The sequence below is a fragment of the Eubalaena glacialis genome, chromosome 7, assembly GCF_028564815.1.
Source record: "Eubalaena glacialis isolate mEubGla1 chromosome 7, mEubGla1.1.hap2.+ XY, whole genome shotgun sequence".
NCBI lineage: Eukaryota > Metazoa > Chordata > Mammalia > Artiodactyla > Balaenidae > Eubalaena > Eubalaena glacialis.
Genome location: NC_083722.1, coordinates 86,953,548 through 86,970,349, shown reverse-complemented (window position 1 = coordinate 86,970,349; position 16,802 = coordinate 86,953,548). Strand labels below are relative to the sequence as shown.

The 16,802-nt window shown below is 42.9% G+C and overlaps 1 protein-coding gene across 5 annotated transcripts in view; it reads right to left on the bottom strand.

Annotated features, from left to right (window-relative positions):
- ATXN7 (ataxin 7) overlaps nt 1-16,802 on the bottom strand; it is a 127,309-nt gene that overhangs the window by 41,831 nt on the left and 68,676 nt on the right. For all 5 annotated transcript variants that reach the window (XM_061197099.1, XM_061197104.1, XM_061197103.1 and 2 more), the window contains one exon: nt 5,673-5,777. In XM_061197099.1, coding sequence (XP_061053082.1) covers nt 5,673-5,777 — 105 coding nt within the window. The remainder of the gene's footprint in view (nt 1-5,672; nt 5,778-16,802) is intronic.

Genomic DNA, 16,802 nt, shown 5'->3' with positions numbered 1-16,802 from the left:
GGCACATGTGCTCAGGGACTCGGGGCTGAGCCACAAGGTGAAAAAGTGGGTCAGCCTAACTCATCAGAGGCAAAATACTTCAACAGCTGACATTCGAGCAGGTTTCAATTAATTATAGAGATGCTAAACGTAGCACCTGTCCGAGCTGAATTAACATCACTCATTTATTTCGCCTAGGTAAGATAAGCCCATGTCTGTCTAAGAGAGAAATTATGGTAGTCTTCACAAGCAAATTCAAAGAGAAGCGGCAGAGCACAGAGCAGTGCCAGTGCACAGCTTCTCAGAATCACCTGCGAAGCTCTTTCAACACAGAACCCCAGAGGCCCCCCCAAAAGTCATCAGCTGATCCTACCTGTTCGGATCCAGAGTAAATGCATGTAAACAGGAATACAAAGTTTACGCTATTCAGTAGCCAGTTTAGGACCAACACACTTATTACTAAATGATCAACTCAGATTCCCAACTTGGTTCACAACCTCAAAAGAAAGGTGCTTCTGGCCACAGGGAATGTCACCATCTCAGCCCTCTCTCATACGTAAAGTTTTAGAGGCAAGTACTGTGAGACTTCTAGCACGTAATACAAAAAGTTAAAAATCAGTTAAAAAAAGCAGGGGCCTCCTTTCATGCCATCCTTGCTAGACTCAACATATCTCAGAGCGCCGATCTGCGCCAGTCACTATGCCAAGCACAGGAACACAAAGCAGCAGCCCCTACCGAGTGAGGGGATCTGCTGTGAGCATAATGCATTCTAGCCAGCTTGTGGGCCAGAATCAGCCTAGGGAGCTGTGTGGAATGCAGATTCCTGGGTGCTATCCCTGGCGACTCCCAGCCAGCTAGTCTGCAGTGGGCTGTAGGAAGGGGCCACTTAGGAAGCTCTCCTTTGATTTGGAGGCACATCAGGTTTGGGATCCACTGATTCAATTATATTTTTAAATCTGAAAATTAGCAGTAAGAAACATCTCACTCCTAAAAATACTGAATAACTGAAGAGAAATACGAGGCAGCCTGGACTATTGCAAAACATTAAAACAAAGCATGGTATTACTATGCAGTTTCCAAGAAAGAAAGCCATCTATACTACAAGAACAATCAGACTATGAAACTAGAAATGCCAAAATGACACTACCATCACTCACCATCATTGCTCCAATGGAAATCCTGGTTAATAGTTAACTCCCAAAAAGGCAGCCCGGCTAGCAAAAAAGTACCGGCACACTCCACAGATATTACACTGCAGGTGTGGTTCCAGACCACCTCAATAAAGTGAATATCGCAATAAAGCGGGTCACACGAATTCTTTGGTTTCCCAATACTTAGTTATGTTTACACTATACCGTAGCCTATTAAGTGTGCAATAGCATTATGACTTAAAAGAATGCACATACCTTAATTTAAAAATACTTTATTTTTTTAAAAAAACCTTTATTTCTAAAAAATGCTAACCATCATCTGAGCCTTTAGCAAGTTGTAGTCGCAACAATAATCACTGATCAAAGATCATGATAACAAACATAGTAACAAAGAAAAAGTCTGAAATGTTTCAAGAATTCCCAAAATGTGACACAGAGACATGAAGCCAGCAAATGCTACTGGAAAAACGGCACCAACAAATGTGCTTGATGCAGGGTTGCCCCCAACTTTCAATTTGTAAAAGACGCACTATCTGCGAAGAACAATAAATCAAAGCACAAGAAGTGAGGTATGTCTGTAGGTCTCTCGCTACCCCTGGGTAATAACCTCCTCACCAATTCAGAATAACATTACCACCAACATGAACTGAGTTACAAGCCTTGCTGCCATTGTAGCTCCCTCCCTGTCACTGCCAGGCAGCAGTGGTTTTTTTAAATTAATTAATTAATTAATTAATTAATTTATTTATTTATTTATTTATTTATGGCTGTGTCGGGTCCTCGTTTCTGTGCGAGGGCCTTCTCTAGTTGTGGCAAGTGGGGGCCACTCTTCATCGCAGTGCGCGGGCCTCTCACTATCGCGGCCTCTCCTATTGAGGAGCACAGGCTCCAGACGCGCAGGCTCAGTAATTGTGGCTCACGGGCCCAGTTGCTCTGCGGCATGTGGGATCTTCCCAGACCAGGGCTCGAACCCGTGTCCCCTGCACTGGCAGGCAGATTCTCAACCACTGCACCACCAGGGAAGCCCAGCAGTGGTTTTAAAGGAACCGCCTGCTGAATTTTGTAGCAACTGCTCATTTGTTCATAAAAGTCACAGATGAATATCAGCAATACATGAATTCACAGAAGACTGCCCACCCACACATTTTCACCAATTTCATCAAAAGATAAGACAGTAGAATCTCTCCTTTGGCAGGTATGAGTTCTTCCTAATATAGTAATAAACAGATTGTAGAAATTTCTTGAATTTCAGAAACATTTTTGGTCTTTTGGTGTTAACTCTGGAAAACAAACATGTAGTGATAAGCCTTCTGGAATGACAACAAAGAAGAACGGGTTCCAAATATTTCTTCCTGTTACAGCCCCTCACTCCAAAGACAGAAGAGACACTGGCAGCATTGGGAATGGTTCTTGGTCCTGGTCCCCTGACTGCCTCTCCTTTCCAGGTGAGTAAGATGTTACTCCCAAACCAGCCGAGAGCCATCACATGGTGCCTTCCTCCACTGCGTGGAGCTGCCCCCAAGCCCACACACCTATCCATCTCCCAACCTCCTGTTTTTTCCATCAGCCTTCTCCTTGGCTGCTGCTCCCAGAGGGACCTCCTTCTACACTTCCCAGCTGAATCCCTCTCTCAGCAGCACCTGGCCCTCATCTTTCTGCCAGACTCTCTTCTTTCTTACAGCTTTAAATTTCCCTTGCCACTAGAGGGACCAGGGGCCTTTATCAGTTGCATTTCCTGCCTGGCGACAAAAGGCATTGGATTATGTATGTAAATCCTGCATTCACAACACACCTTCTTCTACTTTGGAAGTTACCACAATTGCTTTGTCATTGAACAAGTACCTTATTAGAAGACACTGTGTATGCTACATATTGGTAGATAGAAAGAGCAGAAATATGATTTTTAAGACACTCCCTCCCCTCACCCACACCCTGCCCCCAATACACATTCTATGACTGAGACAGAGGAAGAGAAAGAAAATCATCTCCATGAAACGTGCTGTATGTAACTGAGTGAAGTGCTTCTGGAAGAGGGGACCAAGAGGGCCCCCTTCTGCCTCAGGAAGTCCTGGAAGAGGTAACACCTTTAAGTGGGCCTTGGTACAAACAGCAGCTGTTTTCACACTCCTTTCTAATCCACTTTGCCCATTCTCTAGAGCATCACTAAGTCACATCACTCAGGCGCTAAAAAACCTGCAACAGGTCCCCACCGACATATCAAGGCCAGGGGTGTCTGATGGCACTGAGTCTCTCTGAGCAGCCCCAGCCTGCCTTTGCACACAGCTTTTCCACACGTGGGTACACCAACTCCGGCCAATGGAGACTCCGTGGAGTACATTCCAGACAGCCTGGAATTTCCTGCCTCTGCACTTGCTCCCATCATCCCTGCTGCCAACCTGGAGCCACCAAACATGGCTGTTCAGTGCACAAGCTGTGCAGCTGTACGTGGCAGCCCTGTCCATCCCCATCAAAACACTTCCAATTTTAGGGTATTATAGTTGATTTATTTTTTAAGTATTTTCTGCATTTTCCACAATGGACATGTATGTATTACACACCTAAAAATTGACGGGAAAAAAATTGCACATGGGAAAAACAATCCATTCTGCTCTTCCGAATAGCCTAATGTGAAGGCTATTTCCTTTAAGAAGCCTGCTCTGAGTTACTGTGCAAGAAGCAATCTGTGCTCCTCCTTATTCTTAAGAACTTGGACTGTTTTACAACTTTCGCCACATCTTCCTGTATCTACGGCTGTACCCTTTTCTCTCTCTCATACCTATCAACTGTCAGGCACTGCATGCGGGGCTTCACCATGCTGTTTCATTTCATCCTCTCTGGAAACCAGTGAGGCTGCTATTACTGTCCCCACATTATAACAAAGGAAGCCAAGGTTGGAAAACTTGCTCAAGACAAAGAACTAACCTATGGTTCTTGCAAGTTTAGATTTAAATCCAGTCTAGTCTGGCTTCAGAATCCTTAACTCCAAAATACTTGGCAACTGACTAACTGCCTTTTCCGATACTAGCCACTTAGAGTCTTAAGCAAGGAGACAATATCTTATTCAGCTTTGTACTCACTCTGGTGCCTACTCCCAGGCCTCACTGAGAACCACAAACTCAAAGAACTTTTTATGATTACATAAAAGATTCCTTGGGGGAAGAGGTGGGATGTTGATTATGACAGTGTGACTCTTACAACAACTGCATCCAGCCCGACAGAATGCCCTGTAGGTTCAAAGCTAGCTAGGCTGTGTCCCCAGCTCTTCTCCCCCACTTAGCCTTAGTCTATTATCATCTTTACCTCTAAACCATTCTCCCTGCTTCCACCCTTCTCCCACAATCTACAGTCAGCAAGTCAACCAGTGAGATGGTCTTGTGTTACTCCCTTACATAAACTTTCCAATGCCCCCAAGCGGCTTCTTCCTCTGGCCTACAAGCCTGTACATGAACAGGGTCCTGGTCCAAAAGGTCTGACTTTCCAAGTCTCTACTTCCCTCACCAACTTCACTAGCCTTCTTCAAGTCTGGGCACCGGCTCTCCCCTCTGTATCAAATGCTTTCATTCCAGATCGCCGCATGGGTGGCTCCCTCTCATCACTTAGGGCTCAGGTCACCAGGGTCACCTCCTTAGAGGCTTTGCTTGAACACGCTATTACAGAAAGACCCTGTTGTTCTTCCCTGTCTCAAGCTTGCATTTGTAGTCGTGAGGACAATGACAAAACAACTTGCAGTTATTTAAAAAAATGTGTCTTGTTAGTTTTGCCTTTCTCTCCAGCTAGATTTTAAACTCCACGGAGGTAGGAATGATACCACATCCCCAATGCCTGAAACAAGGTGAGCACTCAAATACTTTCGAGTTGTTACTGAATCTAACTGGATATAAAATTAAGTTTTATGATCAGAATTTTTTTGAAACACTTTAGGCAGCATTATGACAATGGAAAAACAAGCTTATTTGGATTCTCACATGACTGACATCAGATAACAACAGGCTTGGAGCCTAAAAGACCAGGGACAGCTCAGAGGTTCATGAAACTCCTGAAGTCACAATGCTTCATTCTAAGTACATGCGCATTTTGATGGGGCAAGATAGCATAGCTTCATCACGTTCACAAATTACAACATCAAGATAGATTCAGAACTACTGAACTTGGACATTTCAAAATCACATTTCCTTTAAAAAAGCCATGTCTCTATACTCTGTGTGTGTATATATAATTTTACCAACCACTAAATTCACAACCGTGGGATCTAGAAGGAAACAAACCTTCTACTACACTGATGCAATATTTCAACAAAGATTTTATAAAATATATTTTTTCCCTGTCTAATTTTAATAAAAATCAGAAAATGCACATCCCTTTCAAGAAAATTCAGAAAATACCCAACATCTGATAGGCATTAACCCATTCAATGAATTAGAAAACCTACTTCCTGACAGGGGGAGGGGTATTATAGCCTACCCATGCTGTCACTGGTCTTCAGTTTAATACTGCTCTACCTTTTACCCTCTAATAATGATTTTTAAATGGTTAAGCACTTACCATAATGTGATTGAAATGCCTGCGGTTTGACAACCTGATTACAGTCGTTACACACCACCAAGTAGAAATCATCGTGGGCTGGACAGAGACCAAATATTGGCATGTCTGCAATAAAGAAAGAGAGCATCACTCACTCATGTGGTTCCTGTTAATATGAAACCATCTGGGGTGGCAACACTTTCTAAAGGAGCTGCCTTATGATAAAGTACACAGGATAAAAGTTGTTCCAGTTTAAAAGTAACTTATGTGACACACCATGATTATTAAAACGGAGAAATCAAATCAGGCTTACAGAAACACCATTATAAAGGGTTAAAATAAAATGCACAAGAAATCATTAGTATGAGGTAAACCAGACAAATCTTTTAAAATGCGAACAATGAATACATTCACACAATGAAGCAACTTTAGATGAACTCTACCAAGGGTTATGAGGAAGAATCTGCAACCACATAAAATGCCTAGCAATTCACAAAGCTGTACCATCTAATGGTTTTGTTTGGTTAACTATGCATTCTATTCCAGCCATCTGGTCTCTGAGTTCTATGGAACCGTTAAGAAAGGAAGCAGAGGTTTCACTGAAGAGTAAAACTGCTGGTTTTGTCAGCAAGTAATACAAAGAAAATGATTTTCGTACTTTTTTTTCTTCAGGTCACAACTAACCTCTAGTCCTTTGCTTACACACTGATGCCACTGGACAGAAAGAACCTCAGTACCTAAGCACAACATTTCATACATTAATCTCAGTTCAGTTACCAGAATAGGGCAAGATACAAGTTGGATTTTTTTATACTAAGAAGTTAACTTAATTAAAATACAAATGTAAAACTAGACTATCTGCATATACATGAAAACAAAGTACAGTAACTTGATACCTGGTAATATAGGGTTAACTAAAAAGTCCTAACTGTGGACAATTAATTATTAGTAACAACCTAGGGAACAGAGGTAACAGTTCAAATCCAGAATCTAAATCTTTTAAATATTTCAGAGTTGGCATTTTACACTATAAGCACTATTTAGAACATCTGCAATGAACGGATAATAAGCACATTTCAATTAGGCAAATATTTTAGTAGACCAAATACCAAGTTTAAAGGGGGAAAAAAGATCCAAAAAGCTGATTAGCATCTGCTTTCTTTCCTGTAAGATTTAATTTCACACTTTCTCCAGCTTGGGTGGGCTTGGTGGTTTTAAAGGAAACAGAAAATGCCCCGAGGTGATGTAAAGTGATGATAATCTCTAAAATGTCAAATTACTGATCTAATATCTACACACGGCTATAGGTCAGATTTTCTTAAACAGTTTCTATTACACTGAACTGCACAGATAGCTAGCTGTGAATCTGAAATATACCAGGGACCAACACGATTCTGGGATGCAGCAGCAGCACTGAGCAGGTTCTACGTGCTATGATCTCATTTCATCCTCACAACTACTTAGGTAGATACCATTATAACCCTGCTCTAGAGAGGAGGAAACCGATTCACAGAAAGGTGAACTACTTTGTCTAAGTCAGTAGCTGAGATTTGATTCTGACTCATAACAATGGCTTGAATTTGGTCCCTTGAAGACCAAAGGAATATGATTTCTAGAAATTCCTTCCAGATTCCAACTCCAACAAGTTGAATGTCAGGGCTGAACACCTTTGACGGCATAAACTGATAAGATAACAGAAGAAGGTTCTAACAGACTGATGACTTCTGTGACTAAGCTTAACAATTTCATGAAAAATAAGAGCCAAACAATGTGCTATTTTCCTTGAAAGCATGCCCACATTGAGTTAAAAATAGTGCATGTGGGAGAAGGGGAAAGGTTATATCCATGCAATGATCAACACGTAATAAGCCATTTTCAATGGCTACAGTTTGACATGACATTTCCTTTTCTCTTTTTCTTTTTTTGGCCATGTCCCGTGGCACGTAGGATCTCAGTTCCCCAATCAGGGATTGAACCCGCGCCCCCTGCGTTGGAAGCGCAGAGTCTTAACCACCGGACCGTCAGGGAACTCCCAACATCTCAGTTTTAAAAATAAAAATTTAAAGTAGTTTACCTTAAGTTCCATATATCCCTATGCTAAATCACTCTGATACAGGACAATTAAGTATGAATTACAGAAATGGCAAAACATTCATAACTTACAGCTGAAAAGTATGAAATGCCTATAAATATCAAATCAACAGTTTCATTAATGAAATCAACTTGATCAGTTTTATTAGTTAAACAGTAGTTAAAGTATTAAATTAAGTGGTCTCAGTTTAGACTTAGGCCTCGGCAATGTGCCTGGTTTGTGTGATTCCTCACAGCACTCTATTTCAAGCGATGCTGTTTAAAATATGTCACTTTGCCAGATACCAGATACTGCTGGGGACTAGCTTCCCACCCCTTTATAAATAAGCCAATTGTAAAAAATAAAAAACTGTATCAATCCTTTCAAATAATAAGAATTTAATTGGCCACAATGATGTTTATGTAGAAAACTGTTCTTTTTTTGTTCTGATTCCTTTGATCCTTTTGTGAGACTCAGAAATACTAATAAAACTAAGTGAGTAGGGGTCATTCTGTGGGGGACCAAGAATTTATACTTCTGTAAAAGGTTCAATTTCCTCAATAACTTATAGTTATTTGCAATTGATGACAATAAAGATGATAATCATATGATAAACAGTTGGCATTTTCTGAGACCACTCTGTGCCAGGTTCTCAGCTAAGCACTTTTCATAAGGTTTATCCTTCAATATAATCCTCATTTTACCGATGGAGACAAGAACTTGTCTAATTTCACCCAGCAAAAAAATACAACCAGGACTCAAACTGAGGTTTGCACCATCTGTGACCTCAATTCCATGCGTGCCCACACAAACACACACACACACACACACACACACACAATCCCTGTGGAAAGAAACATGGTACACTTAAACGCACTTCATGCTACCCTATGAAATCAAGTTCCTCTTCAGAGAACCTAAAGCAACTTTAATTTTAGCTTTCTGAATTCTTTACTTTCAGATACCCATATTTGGACCTAAGCTAAAGGATACAAAATAATTTAAATAAAATGTCTTCTTTGGGGGGAAAAAAGGAGTTCTATATCCTTTTTCTGCATTAGGACATTCCAGAGGCCTTAGCAACAGGAACAGCGTGTGGAATGTTGTGGTAACAGAGAAAATGAAATAATTTTTGCGAGCGACAGTATGTATGTCTCTGAATACTTTCAAAGTGTAAGTTCACAATCAGCCCATCTACAAATTAACACATGGAACTTGCCCAAATGCAAGAAGGGAAAAGCTTCATTTATGACAGAAAACAGAGTTCCTATCGAGTTAACATGAGTTCCTATTGAGTTAAAAAAAAAGTTTACAAAATTGTCTTTAAGTATACAACTTAAACCATTATATGAAATACAATGAAAGTTTTAAAACTGTACTTGACCCCATGGACTCTGACCTAATTTGAAAGAATGGATTTTATCGTGTGTAAGCCCTAAATCTTTCTCAGGTTTCAGGTCACCCCAATCTTCCAATCAGTGAGTGACCCGGCACCCACATCGAGGCCGGCATGTACTTTGGAGACCCCAGGCCAGCAGGGTAGGAAGGACTGGGTTTAAGCACATGGACACATGAGCACATGTGTGCAGAACCTTCACAGTCCCGTGCAGACTGAAGGCTCTCTGGCCAAAGCCAGTCCTGAACAGTTACTTTGGTGCTGCCATCCCCATTTTGAGGCCTGTGCCCAACAACAAAACTTGAGCACCGTAGCAAAGCATTTCACCTTTGCAGTACCCTGTGCGTCTCCCTTCTCCCACGCACCCAAACTTCTACATGCCAACGACTCCCACATTTCTATCTCTAGCCCAGACGGCTCCCGAGCTCTGTCTAGACTCACAAATCCAACTCCCTCCCTATTAGACACTGCCATCTGGATGTCTTTCATACATCTCAAATCAAACAAGCACGTCCAAGAGAGCTTTGCCTTCCACCCTGCCCTGTTCCCTGCCCCCCAAAATCTTCCCCCTTTTGGGTAAATGACCCTGCTCATCTTCTCAAACTAAAAACCCACACAACACCCCTGACTCTTCTTTCCCTCATCACACCCAGGCCACCAGCAGGTCCGATCAGCTCTCCTCTAACACCTCTGTCCACTTCTCTCCACTGTCCAGCCCACCACTGTAAAGCCTGTCACCAGCACCTTTCCCATGGACTGTGGAAGGAAGTCTCCCACATGGTCGACAATCCCTTCCACACGACTGCCAGAGTGATTCTTCGAAATCCTCCAACAGATCACGTAAATACCGTTAAAATTTCCCAAGTGACTTGCCACTCCTCTCGGAATAAAATTCCATAAAATCCCAGCCTCTACCATAACCCCCAAGGTTATGGGATACACCAGAGGTCTACCCTCCGCCCTCCACTCCCTGTCCCCCGAGTCCCTGCCCCCCTCTCCTTGGCTCACTCTGCTCCAGGCACACTGATCTCCATTCTCTCCTCGGAAAGCTTTTTCTCGGCCAGGCTCTGCCCTTGCTCTTCACAAGATGCCTGGTGCATTCTCACACATCAGGTCTCAGCTCAGCTGTCATCTCTTCAAAGGGCTGTCTCCAGCTCCTCCCCAGTTAGTTATTCTCTGTCACAGGTATTTTAAGCAGAGTAGCTAACAGTGTGGGCCACCCCCCAGCACTCCGAATCCAATGTGATCTTGGGCAAGTTCTATAACCTCTTTGAACTTCAGTCTCTTCATGTGTCAAATGTGGACGATCACAGTATCTAATTCACCAGGCACCTCCCAGGGTAGAAAGAGTAAGAGAGCTAATACACGCAAAGCCTTAGAAGGCCCCAGGAAGTGCTCAATCAATGTCCCCCAACAGCCTGTGAGGTAGGAGTCATGCACGCCCACTGTATTGCTCAGGAAACTAAGGCACACAGACACGGAGATCTCACAAGCTAGTGAGTGGCAGAGTCAAGATTTGAACCCAGGTCTGCTGGGCTCAAAAGCCCAGGCATTTCCCAACATTCTCCCAGAAACTGTCAGAATCTGCCTCCTCCATGCTGCTCCCACTGCCAGTGCCCACGGTCAGAGCCTGGTGGCCTCCACACACCGGTACAGAGCTCCTAATAGGGTCTGAGTTGCTTCCCTCTTCAGCCTCCTCCACTCTGCTACCAAAGCCACCAACCTACAAAGTAATAAAGCCATTCCTCTCCTTGAAGACCTCTGCTGGCTTCAAAGTGGTACTTGGACCCCTGACCTACCTCTCTGTAAGCAAGGCCCTAGCACTCTTTTCTCCTCCCATCTCTCCAGGCTGAGTCAACCTGCTCTAGGCTCAAGACTGTGTGGGTCTTCTCAGAACCTGCCCTGTTCTCTGCAATCCTACCTTTTGGACACAACTGTTCCTACAGCACAGAAAGCTCTTCTCTCTTCTTTCTGGAATCCCCGCCATTCGACCAGAGCGACCACCCCTTCACTCACTGACTTATGATTTTTGAATGGTAATTGATAAGTGGATGCCTCTGTAGCCCTGTCTGACAGCAGGCTCCTTGCCTTGCCTAGCACAGAGTCTGAGAAGTGAGCTCAGGACTGTGTGACTGTGAAGTAGTGACTGACATCTGGAACTCTCCCGTAGCTTCCAGTTGCTCTTAGGATAAAAACTAAGACCCCTGACAAGGCTCTCTCCCCGCTGGCACCCTGCACCTGGCCCCTCTGGCCTTCATTTTGTCCCTGATGCACACCATGCTCTCTCCTGTCACAGCACCATGGTGCTTGCTGTTCCCTCTGTTTGAACTCCCTTCCTCCAGATCTTGACCTGGCTTGTTACTTTACTTCATTTGGTCTCAGCTTCAGTGTCGCTCCCTTGGAGACTTGGCTAGTCAGGGCCCTGTTATCTGCTCTCAGAGCACTGACTTAGCCTTGCCACACAGCACCATGCCCCGTTTGTAACTATCCATCTAACTGTGTGAGCCTTAATCTCCTCCCGCTAGACTAAGTTCCACATCTGTCTTGTTTTCTGCTCTAGTGACAGTGCCTAACGATGCCTAACTTGATGCACAGGAAGCAGCAAATGGATGTACTAATGTTATTGGGTGGAGAGTAACTAAAGTATTAGATGAAGTCCCTGTGGTGCCACCGTAAGTCAAGGGTATAATTGTGCCTTTATGTCATGTAATGACATACAGTCACCCACTAGAACTGGGTATCCAGTGAGATAAAAGTTCAAGGGTGAGAAGGTTTCCCTTGAACACATGATCCCATTCCTGGGGGCGGTTTCTGGTAAAATTTGTGTTGCAGGGTCTGCTTCTCAAATGTGCACACTGGCCAATTCTCTTTTGCTAGTGTGTGCAGTGCAGTAACTAAGAACAGTTCTGGAGTCAGACTACTGAGATTCAAGTCCCTAATCTTTCTCTTACTAGCTATGTGAACACAGTTAAATTATTAACTTCAGTTTCCTCATCTGTAAAATACAGAGAACAGGACCTACATTTCACAGTGCTGTTGTGAGGATGAAATGAACTACTCCGTGGAGAGCATTCCATGCTGAACACATAGTGAACACTCAGTGTTAGCAAAATAAACAAAAACACACAATATACACACACTAGACACGTTCTGCTGCAAGGGCCCCAGTTCTCACTGATTAAAGTCGCAGAAGATCGATATATACACCAAATGGCAACTGACTATTTTACAATGTGAGCTTAACTTTCAAGTGGTCTCTGCCCCTGCTGCTGACCACACACTCCTCCCTGTAAGCAATGAAAGGCAGGCGAGAGGCGGACGAGACTTGCTGGTGCTCCCCCTGCAGAGGGTCAAGGCTCAAGTTTCGGAGTTTAAGCTCTACCCTGCAAGCCTGGGAGAACCCCCAGTTTTAAGGAAGGAAGCCACATGATACAAAAGGTCACTCTGGCATGAGTGTGGATCTACCGAGGTAAGGGGGTAGGGGGGTGGTCCCCAAGGTCTGATGCAAAAGTCAGAGTGAGACAGGAAGTGCCTATGAGATGAAGAGGGAGAGACAAGACTGAAGACATGCTCTGGAGAGCTCTGCAAAGAGCTGGGGAGACCATGGATCGGGGGTGAGGGAGAGGGAAGAAAGCCAAAGATGGGCTGCAGTTTGTTCCTTGCTCACTGTAGCTAATGTGGCCAGCTAATGGATGATGGGAGACACACAGATGGAAGAACTTAGCTTGCTAAGGCAATAGAGCCTGGCAGTTAAAGGCACAGCCGCTAGAACCACACTGGCTGCATTCAAATCCCAGCCTTGCCGCTTGGCAGCCTTTACCTCAGTTTCCTCATCTATAAATGGGAAAAGTGACAGTACCTACCTCACTGGTTGTAGGAAGAACTAATGAACAGATGTAAAATGTTTAGAACAATGCAAAGTACTTTGTAAACATGAGCCATTTTTTATCATCTTCCAGATCACTGTCCTCTGGTCTTCGACCTAAATAGTGGCTATTCTCCCCTCCGCCTATTCCAACTCCCCCACCCATACACATTTAAACAGTGATTTTTTAGGGAGTTCCCTGGGGGCACAGTGGTTAAGAATCCGCCTGCTAAGGCAGGGGACACAGGTTCGATCCCTGGTCCGAGAAGATCCCACATGCCACGGAGCAACTAAGCCCGTGCGCCACAACTACTGAGCCTGCGCTCTAGAGCCTGCGAGCCACAACTACTGAAGCCCACACGCCTAGAGCCCATGCTCCGCAACAAGAGAAGCCACCGCAATGAAAAGCCCACGCGCAGCAACAGAGACCCAACACAGCCAAAAATAAATAAATAAATAAATCTATTTTAAAAATTAAAAAATAAAAACAGTGATGTTTTTAAATCATAAATGTCACCTAGTCTGATTAAACCCTTAGTTTACCATGTAGAGTACTCCAATGCAGTCACAATGAAAATCAGTGCTTAGAAGACCCTGCCTGATCTCCGCAACCATAAGACACAGCCACTCCTCATCCATGCCAGAATTCCATCTCCTCGACAGTTACGCACACAGGCCAACCACTTTCCCACCTCAGGCCCTTTGCTAATTCTGCTCCCCCTGTACAGAATGCTTTGTCTGGCTGGTTCCAGATCACGGCTTACATTCCACTGAAAGACCTTGCCTGACCGCTCAGTTTAAAGCAGGACCCTATCTCTTCAGGCAGTACTTTCTCTTCACTCATTAGTTATTTGTAATTTGTGTTTTGGCTATCGCCCTAAGATATAAACTCCATGAGGGCAGAGGCCATGTCTGTGCAGCACAGTGCCTAGCACACAGTAGGTTCTCAACAAAAGAATTTGAGAAAGGCCTCTGGATTGGACTTCCTGAGTTCAACTTCCAATGCCATCACTCACTAGGAGCAGTAACTCGGGCAAGTTCCTCAGCTTCAGCACCCTCATTTGTAAAATGGACACGATAATAGTAGCTACCTTAATGTGTAGTTATGAGGATGAGATGAGTTAGTATAAATAAAGCTCTTAGAACTATGTCTGGCACAGAGCATGTACTAGGTCTGTCTTACCCATTAGGATTATAATTATTTCCATTTTCACTGTCAGTTAGGGTTACACTGGCCACTGCTTCTAATCTTTTGCTGGTCTACAGCCACCACCTCTTGTACACTCAATGTATTAAGTACTCACTGTATGTCAGGTCTCATGGCAAGTACTCTGTGTATATCATTCATTCATGTATCAAAAGTCTACTATGCCTAGACACGATTCTAGGTACCGGGTATACATCAGTGAACAAAAATCACAACAGCAACACCACCACCTGAGAAGCAATACATATAACAAAAACAATAAAAGTTTGCAATTACTGAGCACTTCCTATGTTCCAGGTCCAGTGCTAAGTATTAACTCATTTGCTCTTCATAACACCACCCACCTTTCAGGGTCGCTGTCCCCACTTTACAGATAAAGCAAGTGAGGAACAAGATTACCTGCCTTAAGTCACAGAGCCAGCACATGGAGGAGCTGAGATGTGAAGGTAGGCTACTCCCACGTACGTGCTCCTCACCACCTCACAAGAGCCTCACCATTGCTCAGCGCACTCCCAGCCCCTCCCGCCTTGTTTAATCAAAGTCAGTCAAGGCATCCTATCGAACAGCAGACTTCTGATGCTACCTCTGGACTGTCTGCTCTCACTGCTACGCAGAGGTTTCCTCAGATACTAGGACTCTCAGCTCCACTAGTGTCGGAAACACTTCGAAGTAACCTGATGGACCAACTTGGAAGGCTGGTCTGCACGTAACTGACTTTTACTATAGTCAGTCCCAAATTTATTTCAAATGGTAACTGTCAATTCTGGGTAATCAAAAGGAGTATCAATGATATAATAAAAAAGTTTTAAACTGCTCTTAAGTGAGCTTTAACATCTCAACTGGGAAAAGATAAAACAGAATTATATTTCTACCTTCCGCACACACTTCTCCCAAATTCATATTCTCTGTTCCAATAATTAAAGGGAACTGGACTTTCCTTTGATCATAAGACATTAGATGATGAACCAACCAGACACAAAAAAAGGCCAATCAACAACCTGCCAAAATGTATGTAGTTTGGGACCCTGTCTGAACTAAAGCAGTCAATAAAATTACATTTAAAAAAAAAAAAAAAAAAAGATGTTTCCAGTTAAAAAGCAACCAACCAAACACCAGAGGACCAAAGAGTTAGAGATTAGAAAGCAGTCCTGTCTAACAGTTATTAATCACTATCTAAAAGTGGCCAACCTTATAGTGACCCTCCAAAGACAAGTCATAAGTGCTACTGTTGTCACTAATTGTACTGAAAATGAGATATACTACCTGGCAAAGAAGAGAGGAAGCAAATATCAAAATCCTAGGGAACCTGAGTTAGGGAAGGCCAGGTAGGGTTACAAAGGTGACATACATGACAGGCTACCTCACGTGTACCTTTAGCTACTCAAAATACTGTCAGCAAATTCTGACCTTTCAAACAGAAACTAGAGGCACCTTCCAAAATGCTTAGGGAATCTTACCTGCATCACTACCATTCAGCTAAGCTTGTAGACTATGATAAGATATGGGCTATAAGAGAGTTTACCACTTAGCTGGTATTATAACCTCAAGAGAGGTACTTACCTCTAGACATCCAGTTCCTGCGTTTGAAAAATGGTGAAAACAATGGTATCTATGTCAGGAGATTGTTGGATTGAATGAGATAATTCATGTAAAATGCTTAGTTCTGTCTGCCTAAACACAGTAAGCAGAGTATATGTAAAGACTTAATAAAGAGTAGTGTTAATATTATTATTATCATTATTATTGTTAAGGTTACGGTTATAAACTCATGACTCAGTTAAGAATACTTTCTTTTCTTCAAAAGGCAGTCAATACGCAACACCACATCTGCCAGATATCTTGTATGCGGAAAACCCACGGCTCTCATACAACTAAAAACAGCATTAACTATGGAATGGTATTGCCTACTCACCTAGCTTTATATTTTTAAGTGGTTAGCTTTATATAGACCATACCCTAGCCCAGAAAATCAAGCTCAACAAATTTAAAAGAAATGAAATCATACCAAGTATTTTCTCTGACCACAATGAAATCAAATTAGAAACCAGTAACAGAAAGATACTAGAAAATTTCCAAACACTTGGAAACTAGACACTTCAAATAACCCATAACCAATGTAATACGTGATATGAACAAGCTAAAGAAGAAAAATCATACTACCGTAATAGTTGTGCAGAAAAAATATGTATGATTTTTTTTTAAAAATCCAGAGAACTTGGAATAAAGGGGATTTCCTTAACTTGATAAAGAACATTTACCAAAAACCCTACAATTAACATCATACTTAATGGAGAAAGGCTGCATGCTTTCCTCCTAAGGTCAGGAACAAGGCAAGGATACCCACTCTTAGCAAAGCACTGAAGTTCTAGCCAGAGAAATCAGGCAAGAAAAGGAAATAAAAGGCATACAGATTCGAAAGGAAGAAATAAACTTTCTCCATCTGCAGATGACTTGATGGCCTGTGGAGAAAACCACAAAGAACCTACAAAAAACCTCCCCAAATTTACCAGCTTAGCAATATCACAGGATACAAAATGTACTTAGTCTGTTTGGGCTGCTATAACAAAATACCATAGACTGGGTAGCTTATAAACAACAAACATTTATTTCTC